A 10,727-nucleotide genomic window follows, 5' to 3' on the forward strand; every position below is an offset into this window, starting at 1 on the left:
TCGGACCCTCTGCCTCCTCCTGGAAGGTGGTCGGTGAGCCAGACGTTCCTTACAGCACCCCGGTAGGAGTTACTTGATCCCTAGGGAGCTATCTTTCTCATTTGGCCAGGGGTGGGGGTGGGGGGCACAAATGCGAGTATAGCTTTGTGAGGGAGGTGGTGGGAAGCAGAAGAGGTGGATTCTCCGAACCACACTGCCAGTGGAGAAAGGGGGCCCAGTCAGTCTGAACTCCCTAACCGAGGCCCTTTACCAAGGACTTTGGAAATTAATTCCCTATCCCCTTAGAGAAATCTGGTCCCTGACCCGGGGAGGCCCTTAACCAGCTTCGACTCAGTGACAACAGAGCCAGTGTTTACTCGTAACAAAGCACCACGGGGAAATGAAAGTTGAATCAGAGCTGGCCAGCCCCCGCGGCCTGGTGGGAACATTAGAACATGTCCACACATCTTCAAGGGAGAATGGCCAAGGGCTGCCAGAGAGGCCCAGGGAAGAGGCCAGGAGGGAACCATCACTTCTTGCAGGAAGATCCAAGTCCAGGAAGACTTTCTGGAGGAGGTGGTATTTGGGTCGAGACTTGAAGGATGGGTAAGAATGTGTTAGGCTTCCAGGATGGATTTGGGGAAAGGTGTTCTAGGTGGAGGAAACTGCCCAGGCAGAGGTGAGGAGGGAAGCAGAAAGGGTAGGGGGAGGAGCTGGAGAGCATGGGGATGGGCAAGGAGAGAACGTTAGAAGGGGAGATGGGAGCTGATTATGGAGGACCCTGAAGGTCTCCCTGAGATGGGGCTCTATTCAGTGGCAGTGGGCAGCCTCTGAAGGTTATGGAGCAAGAGAGTGACATGCCCTAATAGGCACAAGGGGAGACAGGCTAGAAGCTTCACTGAAGATGGTTGTGATGGCTCTGGTGAGCTAGGCAGCGGGGGCAATGGCAGTGGGGATGGGGGAAGGGGATGCCTGTGACAGGCACAGCCTCCAGTCCCAGGAGGTCTGAGCCTGAGGGGAGAGGCGGACACCTGTGTGAGGCTGCGCTCGGGCAGGGAGAGAGTAGAAAGGGAGGGGCAAAAAGAGGGGGGATTGCTCAAATCTTTAGTCCCAGCGCCATATCCGGGGGTGGTCAGTACCAGGTTGTCCTCTGAGGTTGGTCACCGGCCCCGCCCTCTCTGACCTGGCCCTTAGGTGCGGCCAGAGCACTTAATGGACAGCAGAGGGGCTAGTTGGCAGGGATCTGGGGGAACCAGGGCTGGGCTCCTGCAGCCCATCCAGAGGAGCGAGAGCAGTATTCAGAGGGAAGCAAGACCCAAATTCCTTGGCACCTGACTCTGCCTCTACGTGAAATGGAGAGAAGGAACTGCTGGCCCCTTCCTTCCACCAGGAATGAAAGCAGCTAACATTTGCCATTGTGTACGGCAGGACTCTGAGCAGTTTATTTCATCTGCACAATAGCCTATGTGATAAGGAGGTACTGTTTCCAACTCCTCCCATCTCCTTTCAAAGATGAGTTGAGAGAGGCACAGAGAAGTTCAGTTTCTTGTCTAAGGTCACACAGCCGATCATAAGTGGCATACTTACTAACATGACACAATACTGCCCCTACAGGCAGAGCCCAGATAGAGCAGAGATCCCGGCCCAGCGCCATCAGCCGTTATTGGCATCAGTGTCCACCACGTGTGGGGCAGCGGGGGACATGCCAGGTGGAACAGAACTTAGCCTAGCCCTTCCCCCTCACCCAGGGCCTGGCCCCCAGTGCTGGGCTGAGCCAGGCTGCACAAGGCCTCCCACCCCAACCCCCAGTGAAATGTTCCTCTACACTGAGCAGCAGCTCCTCAAGCCTGAGTTGTGTGCCACCTGCACCAGGTATGGGGTCTTGAGACCTGCGTGGCTCAGCCCCTAACGTCCTGTGTGACTTGGCCTTCCTGCTCCTCTGGGTTCCAGTTGCCTTCTCTGAGAAGGGAGTGGGTGGACCAGCTGACCTCCAAGGCCCTTTCAGCAGGGACCTTGTAGGATGCACAGACAATCAGCTTGTTCTTTAGTGAATGGGTGGGCAGATGGGAGGGGACACGGGGAGCACATATGAAGACATTTCCATGTTGCTGCTCTCGGGAAACCCCAGATGGAATTTGGTGCGGAATCTGGAGAGAACCGCTGACTGCATGAGGTCTCTGGGTCTCCCCGCCCCCGTGTCCCTACATGCCTGAGCATACACATGCACGCGTGCACACGCTTCCCTACCGCTGCCAGATGAAGTGTTGAACAGAAGACATCATCCCTGTCCAGGAGCCTCCTTCCTCTAGACAAGAACAGCCCCCTCTCTGCTCAGTCTGGGGGCCTCGTTGTGCCCCCACCCCCACCTGACCTCACTCATCAAGAATACTGGGGCCCCAGGGCCATGATGGATGCTGACAATGGAGTCTGGGGTTCTTGGCCTGGGCTGGGGCCACCCAGCTCTAGGTTCCCCATCCTGTCCCCATCTGCAGGAAGGAACACAGAAGAGCAATGTGGTGTCATGGAAAAAACTGGGGACTCAGAGGCAGTTTCCAGGGGCCCTTTGGACTCTGCCTTGTGAGTCAAGTGCTAGGGACCTCACTTTCTCCCTTGGGAAGATGTGGGTTGCGGGGGAGCTGCTGTTCCTGTGACACTTTAGGGGTGTGGGTAAGGTTGCCAGATTTAACAAATAAAAATACAGGACATCCAATTAAATTTTAATTTTTTATAAACAACAAATAAATTTTAGTGTAACCATCTCTCAAATGTTGCATGGGACAGAATTATACTAAAAGATAATTATTTGTTGTTTATCTGAAATTCAAATTTAATTAGGTGTCCTGTCTTTTGCCTGGCAACCCTAAATCTGGATCAGGTGGATGCCAGAGACCCAGAGGGGAGCAACGCCAGCCTCCTCCCCATCCTCCTGCCCCTCCTCAGGGCACGGGTGCTGCCTAGTCCCTTCACCTCTTCAGCCCTCCCAGCCTCCCTTGAATGCCCCTCAGGCTTCCCCATGCCCTTCTCAGCACCCTCACTTCACTCCCCAGGATACCCTCCTCCCCTAAGCCCTGCCATTTTCCTTCTCCATAGGGCCACCCCTCTGTAGGGCTCCAGGCCTGGCCAGGGTGGCAGGGAGTGTGGGGGGAGATACCCCAGGCCTTGGGTGCTGGTGCAGTGGGATCTGGGCTGGGGCAGGAGGGCAGGGAAGCCCAAGTTAGCAACAACTTCACTAAGGAGGTGGAGGCGTGGGTGCTGTGGGGAGAAGGCTCCAGCAGTCTCTGGACTAGGTCCCCCGTGGCCGGACGCAGTCTTCGTCCAGTACCAACTGCAGGGGGAGGAGGGAAGAGGTCCTCCTCTCACCAGCACCCCCACCACCCCACTGCCCATTCCCTTCTCCAAGATCACAGTCACCAGGAACTGCGAATATAAAGGGGATTCTCTGGGGCAGGATCACAATTGCACTTGGCTCAGGAGACTGGAAGATTCTGTTCTTAAGGGGGAAAAAAGCGGGGTGGGGTGGGGTGGGGGGGGGTGGGGGGGGGGGGGGGGTGGAGATAATGAGAAACAGAGACAGGGAAAGAGAGGGAGAGACCAGGAGACCAGGGAAACCCGTGCGAAACAGATCCAGAGACAGGGAGCTGCAGGACCAAATCACAGACCAGGGAAAAGGAAACGAGACGGAGAAGCAGACTCCTCCACTGAGAGAAACGGGGTCAACAGAGAGGGGACAGACACACGGGAAAGCAGAGGGCAGCACACAGAAACGGAGAGAGACGGGGTGCAGACAGAGACGGGGACCGGGAGAAGCCGCGAGGGGCTCGGAGAGGTTAGACAGACGACGGACAACGCGACTAGGAGAGACGAGGAGCAAGGGGAGAAGAGGCGAGAGGCACAGAAAACGGAGAAAAAACGAGAACAGTCGCAGAAAGTAGGGGTAGTTTTCAGGGACAAAGTCAGGTCGGAGACCCAGCAGGCGGCGTCTAGCGACCTAAGGACTGCGCCTCCCGGGGCGGCCTCCCCTGCCAGGGGTCCGGGCTCCCCCTCCCGGTCTCGGGCCGGGTCTCCAGCCGACGCACCCCCCGCCCCGCCGCCCCCGGAGACCCCGCCCAGGTCCCCGCCCGCGCCCCTCCCGGCTCCCGGGGGAGGCCCGTCTTGGGCGATGCCGCCACCTGCCGGCCGGAGCCCGTAAGCACCGCGAGCCTCCGGGGTCGGATCCGGCCCCTCCCAGTCGGGCCCGCCTCCGAGGGGTCTTTCCAGGAATCCGGATGGGCCTGCTCGCCTGCGTCCCAGCTCTCCTGGCTGCAGCTCTGCCCCAGCTGCGGACACGGGGGACAAGTCTCTAAACCCTGGGGCCTTCATTTCCCCTTTAGTCAAAGGGAGGAAATGTACCAATACCTCCTCTTGAGATTTCAAGGGGGGAGGGGACTCGAATGTGCCAATGCCCTGCTCCTGGTCTTCCTGCCCCCAGGTCAGGAAATCTCGGGGCACTTTGAAATCAGTGAGGCTGCCACTTCCCTCCCTTCTTGGCCAGAACACAATGGGGTGACCCCCCTACGAGCCCCTCACAACCCACTCCGGGGCCTTTGCCTCTTCTCTCCCTCGACCTCCACTCCCGCATAAGGGACCTCCAGAGGTCCTGCTCCCTCTGCCTGCGTGCCCTCTACCGCTCCCTGCCAAGCACAGCACCCCTCCCTTAAGTCTGGGACCCCTTGGGGTGGAGGAATCGCGGTTAGGAAGACGTAGCTCGGCAGTCTTGAGCTGACCTCACAGTTTGTTGTTTTTTTTTTCAATTTTTATCAATTCATCTCTCTACCTCCCAGTTCCCAAAACCCAACAAACACCTCTTCTCTTCCCCCTCCCCTCCTCCTCCCTGCCCCAAGTCCCGCCCATCCCGGGTGCATCAGGTCCGCCCCCATCCCGAGGCGGGGCCCCATAGGTGGAGAGACGTGGGAGAGGTCGCGGTCCCGCCTCTCCCCTCCTTCCCCTGCACACGGAAGCTCAGTGGCCCCCATGCCAGAATGTCCGACGCCTGGGTCCCCAGCCTCGCGCTCAGCCTGCTGGTCGGCCTCCAGCAGGTGAGGGCTTGGGAGGTGAGTCTGTTGAACTTTTCGGGCCCTACCCTTGTGGGTCAGGGGCCTGCTTCGGGGCCTGATCACCACCTTCCATTGTCAGGATTTCCTTGTGACCACACGCAATTAGCAACTTCCTTTCTCTTTTGCCATGGAGGTGGAGGTGGGGACAGTGGAGGGTCTGGTTCCTTCACCTTTGGGGGAGATCGTGTGGAAGGACCTGGCCCGCGCCACCACCCATCTGATACCTAAGGCTTCTCTGTGAATAGGGACTTTGACCCCCTATTAGCCTTGGCTTGTCCTTCCAGCTCCTTCCCGTCTGCGTCAGAAAGTGGGGCCTGAGGTCTGAATGCCTGGGCCAGCCTCCCCAGCTCCAGCACTGGGTGACCTTGGGGAAGTCCCAGCCCTTGCTGGGACTAGGTTTCTCTGCTTCTGCCCTAGGGGAGGGGAGGCTCCCTTGTCCTTTTCCAAGATTGAGGGTAGAATTTCAGCCTGTGGTAGGATTGACTGCCCGAGCCAAGGCTGGGGTGACAGTGAGTGATTCTGAGGGTGAATCAGGGTTTGAGCACTTGCTGGGCCCTCTTGCTCCTGCCACATAAACTGCAAGTGATGGGGGAAGGCTATCCAGTGCTGGGATGGGAGATTATCCTGACAACTGAGATGGGACTAGGACATACATTTTTAACTTCCTTCTGTTTTAAGAATCAGAGGGAAGTCCCAGGCCTGCTCCTCAGAACAGAGCACGGGGGGGTCACACAACTGTGCTGAACTTTCAGAGTGACTCTGCCCAAGTCCACCCCTGGACCCAGGTTTAAGAGCAAGCGGGCTATTCTTCTCAATCACTGAGCGGTCCGTGTGGTCGGCAAGGCTGAGCATCCTCTTGTTGATTCCTCCCAACAACTCCAGGGGTTAGGCCCTGTCGAGTCCCCCGAGTAAGCTGGGGTTGCCCAAGATCACCCTGATGCTTGAGAAAACCGAGGCTCTGAACCACCCCAGGCAAGACCACCCCTAGGTTAAAATGGGGGGAGAGGATCTGGGAGTAGAACTCTGCCTCCCAAACAAGAAAGCAGGACTAATTTATTAAACCTGTTAATTATCTGCCACCCAGAAGTTGGGGTCCAGGAGAGAGAGCAGGGACAGTCCCAGATCTGAGGGTAAAAGGAGTGCCCCTGCATGCCTGGACCCGTCAGTTTGTCTCCAACTCTTCAGTCGCCCCTGTGCGCTGTGTGATTTGGGAGACACACCCTCTGTGCCAACCTGCAGGGGTTCCTTCCTGCTTCTGTCCCCACCAGGAACAAAGTTGTGAGAAGAAGGTACTCAGCCTGGGACTGAGCGTGCAAAAGGGGAATCACCCCAACTATTATTGGCTTTCATGGGTATTCTTTTTTTTTTTTTTTAAAGATGACTGGTAAGGGGATCTCAACCCTTGACTTGGTGTTGTCAGCACCACGCTCACCCAGTGAACGAACCGGCCATCCCTATATGGGATCCGAACCCATGGCCTTGGTGTTATCAGCACCACACTCTCCCAAGCGAGCCACGGGCTGGCCCAGCTCTCATGGGTATTCTTCTGTTCATTGTTGTGATTAGCAAATGAAATGCTATTTTCGTTATTTTAAGTAAAGGTATAAAGTTAATGGTGGTTTTGCCAAAGCTGGCTTCCTATTCTTGAGCCAGGTAGTCAATGAATGCTCATTCATTCATTCTGCAGATATTTTGACTGTTGGGTTTTCAACAGTGATGAAACACAAATCCTGGGCAAATGGACAATTAACAAAATAAAGTATGTAGTATGTTAGATGTTGATAAGAGCTTTGGAGAAAAATTATGCACATTAAGGGGAAGGGGAGTGCTTTGAGGGAGTGATTGTAATTTTAAATAAGAATCACAGAGGGAGGTGGAGAGGGAGGTGCAGGAGCCAGCCTTGCAGACAGCTGGGAGAAGAGTGTTCCAAGTAAGGCGTATACACATAATTGCTGTTAATGGAGTGAAATTCTGTAACAATGCCCTGGATGCCCTGCAGAACTAGTGCAGAAGAGGCTGGTTTGGGACAGGGGGAGTCCTGGCCCCGCAGCTTTGCAAAGCAAGGAATCCCCCAGGCAGGGATCTGAAGGATGAATGAAAGCTCATGCAGGTGTAAAATAGCCAGGTGTGTTCAGGGAACTCCCAGCAGGTGTGTTTGCAAGAGGAGGAGAGGGAACGGGGCAGTGAAAGGAGAGGGGGGCTAAAGCTGCTCCTTAGGGGTCTGTGCCCCAGGGAGCCACTGAAGAGGGCTACCAGCAAGGTTGTTAGGTGACCAGATTTGCATTACAGGAAGAGTCCTCCTGCCAGCAGTGTCCAGAGTGACTCGGGGTGGGGATGAGGAAATTGCTGGTGCCCTGGACCATAGACAACATGGGTATGGAAAGGAGATTTGAAGGGTGGTCAGAAGGGGTGAGCTTCAGACTTGGGGTGAGCGGATGTGGTGTGGGGGGAGTGACGAGGAGAGGAAGGAGAGCTGGGGCTGCCAGGGGTCAGCTGGGCTGCAGCCACTGACCTGGGGAACATGTGGAGTGAGGTGGGAACAGGCTTGGGGGAAGAGGCTGAGTCCATTGGAGACCTACCGGTTGTGAGGTACCTGGGCAACATCTGAGTGGAAACCCCGCCCCCCAGTTTATGACCCCTGACCTCTACCTCTTTTCTTTCACAGGCTGCAGCCAAATGTGGTCTCTTCTTGTAAGTCTGGGACTCTGGCTGTAAATTCCAGTCTGGGGAGTGGCGGGGGCATGGGGAGGGGAGACCACCCAAATTATGCCCAGCCTGCCTCCCTGGGGGGGAACAGACCCCTCATCATCATCTTCACCCACTCCCATTCCAGCCAAAAACCATCCCCCCACTCCCCCACCCAGAAAGGGAGACTCCGTCCCTCCCTCCCCCACCCATCCCTGGGGAGTTTCACAGGAGGCAGGTCTGTAGCCCAGTCCCCATCTTTCTCATTGCAGTCTCAGGTCTTCTACCTTATGAGGATTCCCTGGAGCGGGGGTGGGCTAACAGTCTGTGCTGACCCTAGTACTCATATATAAATGCCAAGAACACTGAACACAATGAGGAGGGGCTGAGTGGGGGTTGGGGGTTGGGTCTCTGGACAGAAAAGTGTTTCCAGCAAATCAGCTCTGGATGTTCTGGAAGCATCTTTCCCTGCCCATGTCCTACACCTCGGGTGCCAGCGAGGGCCTGCCCCTCCTCGAGGTAGCTCCTGGACACTCCGCGCTGCCTCTCTTTCTCTACATCTCCTTAGAGTCAAATGAGTAATGTCACAGCCACTGCAACACTCAATCCCCATGCCTGCCCGGTAAGGTCGACGGGATGTTCATTCCACCCATTCTATAGATGAGGAAAGTGAGGCCCAGTAAGGAGCAGTGACTTGGCTCAGTGCACAAGGCCAGTTGTGAGATGAGCCTAGAACCCAGGTCCTGAGTTCTGGCCCCAGGTTCTTCCCACTGAGCTCGGGGTTGGGGAGGCCTGGCTTGTGCCTTGAGCATATGTGTGTGTTTGGGGGAGGCTGCAGTCCTTCTGCCTCTCCACGCTGGTGCCAACAGCCTCTCCCTGCCCCTTTCTCTGCTCCCCACCAGCACCTGCCCCAAAGGATTCCAATGCTGTGGCAATGACTGCTGCCAGGAGAATGAGTTCTTTTCTGGCCCCTTGAGGTGAGTCCAGACCCAGTTCCTCTGGGCACAGTCTATGGAGGGTCCTGATCCACAGGGGACAGGGCTGGACATCCTGCTGAGCAGGTGTGTGTGGGTGGAGGGACGGAAGTATGGCGGGGATGGCATGGGGACTCAGGGTGATGTTGGTGTCCCCCACCCCAGGATCTTTGTCATCATATTCCTGGTCATCCTGCCCCTCTTGTGCGTCTGTGGCCTGGCGAGGCGCTTCTGTCACAACTGCAGAGAGCCGGAGCAGAACCCCCCGATGGATCACCAGGGGCCCCCAGAACTGCCCTCCATTGCCCCGCCAGAGAGGGTCAGGGCATCCATCTCTGAGCCCCCACCCCCCTACAGCGAGGTGGGTGTCTGTCCCAATCCCTACCCTGCTCCTTGGCCAGCTGTACCCACCCTCCCTACCATTGTCTAGATTGTCAGAGCAACAGGGACAGGGAGGGCCTCATCCTTGGACCAGGCTTGGGTCACCAGACCTCAGCTGGCATGTGGGAGGGGAACGGCAGTGCCAGAATCTGAGAAGACTCTGAGTCCCTTCTCTTCCCCACAGGTTATTCTGAAGCCCACCCTGGGCCGGCCCCCCACAGAGCCACCCCCTCCCTACAGCTTCAGGCCTGAAGAATATGCTGGGGTTCCGAGAGGCATTGACAACCCAGCTTTCTGAGCCACCTTGTGCCTGGAATCTTGCCACTAGCAACCTCCTCCCCAGTGCCTCCTGGATCAAGCTAGAGACTTCTGGGACCCCTCGAATGCCCCCACCTATCCTGCCACGTCTCTTGTCATTCTTGGATTTAACTTATTGCCCTTCCTGCCCCTGTTCCACCCCAGCTGCCTCTCTGGTCCCAAGGGCTGGGCTGGAGTGGCGAAGCTGCCCCCCCCATCCCCCCAATCCAAGTTAGAGGCTGCCAGGAAGAAAATGTCAACAGTTAGAGGTGCCCAGCAGTGCAACGAGCTACTCTGAGAAGTAGACAGAGCCCCGGTTCTGGAGGTATACAGGTCTTGGCTGGACAGCTCTGAGATGTTATGAAGGGCACTCTGTACCCGTGGGAGACTGGACTGGATGAATGCTGAGCCACCTCCCAGGGCTACCTGAGTAGAGAAGACCCACGTGACACCACCACCACCATCCCCAACACATGCACAAAACACTCACTAAACGTTAGCTGATTGTGGCCGAGTCTTCTCTGATTGTGTTGGGAGGTGGGCAGGGAGGTGAGCCCAGACACTGCTGGGAGTCTGGAGGGGGAGGTCACTGTGCTGAAATCCCAGCATTGATGAGTCCTCCAGGAGTGCACGATCAGCCTGGGCGGACAGTCACCCGTGGCCCACCCTCTTTGCAGGCTTTCAGTTTTTGGGTGCTAAAGAGCCTGGAAATGGGGTGAGAGTGACTGTTGTGTGGGCCTCCCAATCCTGTCCTCCCACTGCTTTCCTTGGGAGACATGGAGCTCAGCTCCCTGACGGTCTTACCATGAGCTGGTAAGAAGTTGGCGGGGAGCGGTTGGATCCAGGAAGTAGCACAGTGACAGCCTGGGAACAACCTGCTGGGAGAAGTTGGGGGTGGGGTGGAGGCCAAGGAGAGGGGAGTGGGTGGGGCTGGGCATTTGTGGAATGGGACAACTGGAGACCTTGGTCAGCCCCACCCAGGAATCTCCTGGAGAGGGGAGAGGAGATGGCAGATTCCACCCTTTTCTTCCAGCCCTGCACACGTTCTGGACACTGCCTCTGTCCCACCTGGGAAGTTAACCCCTAAGAGGAAGGAAGCATTCACCCTTGCAGCGCACATGGGGCCTGTAACACAGCATGGGGCTGGGAGCCTGGCATGGGTCAGACAGAGTGAGGGAGACTCTGTGCCAGTGTCTTGGGGCACAGGCAGGGCTGGGTGCATCCCGTCCTTGCCTTTGCACTGCAGCCCATTCAACGCAGACTTCCTCTCCAGGCAGAGGACACAGTGCCAACATTGGCCAAAGCTCCTGAGATGACT

The 10,727-nt window shown here is 56.8% G+C and overlaps 1 protein-coding gene across 1 annotated transcript; it reads left to right on the top strand.

The window, feature by feature from the left end:
* Positions 1–4,997: 4,997 nt before the first annotated feature.
* On the top strand, positions 4,998–9,814 carry TMEM92 (transmembrane protein 92). The gene is made up of 5 exons (XM_063109043.1): positions 4,998–5,054; positions 7,738–7,763; positions 8,660–8,734; positions 8,897–9,092; positions 9,297–9,814. The coding sequence occupies exons 1-5, from the start codon at positions 4,998–5,000 to the stop codon at positions 9,408–9,410; spliced, it is 468 nt and encodes a 155-aa protein (XP_062965113.1). The 3' UTR covers positions 9,411–9,814.
* The last annotated feature ends 913 nt before the right edge of the window (positions 9,815–10,727 follow it).

The sequence above is a fragment of the Cynocephalus volans genome, chromosome 10, assembly GCF_027409185.1.
Source record: "Cynocephalus volans isolate mCynVol1 chromosome 10, mCynVol1.pri, whole genome shotgun sequence".
Classification (NCBI taxonomy): Eukaryota; Metazoa; Chordata; class Mammalia; order Dermoptera; family Cynocephalidae; genus Cynocephalus; species Cynocephalus volans.

Excerpts from the sequence above, each read along its gene's own strand:
- TMEM92 (XM_063109043.1), top strand. The coding sequence starts at position 4,998 with ATGTCCGACGCCTGGGTCCCCAGCCTCGCGCTCAGCCTGCTGGTCGGC. Across the intron at positions 5,055-7,737 it reads TGCTGGTCGGCCTCCAGCAG|GCTGCAGCCAAATGTGGTCT; the intron begins GTGAGGGCTTGG and ends TTTCTTTCACAG. Across the intron at positions 9,093-9,296 it reads CCCCACCCCCCTACAGCGAG|GTTATTCTGAAGCCCACCCT; the intron begins GTGGGTGTCTGT and ends TCTTCCCCACAG.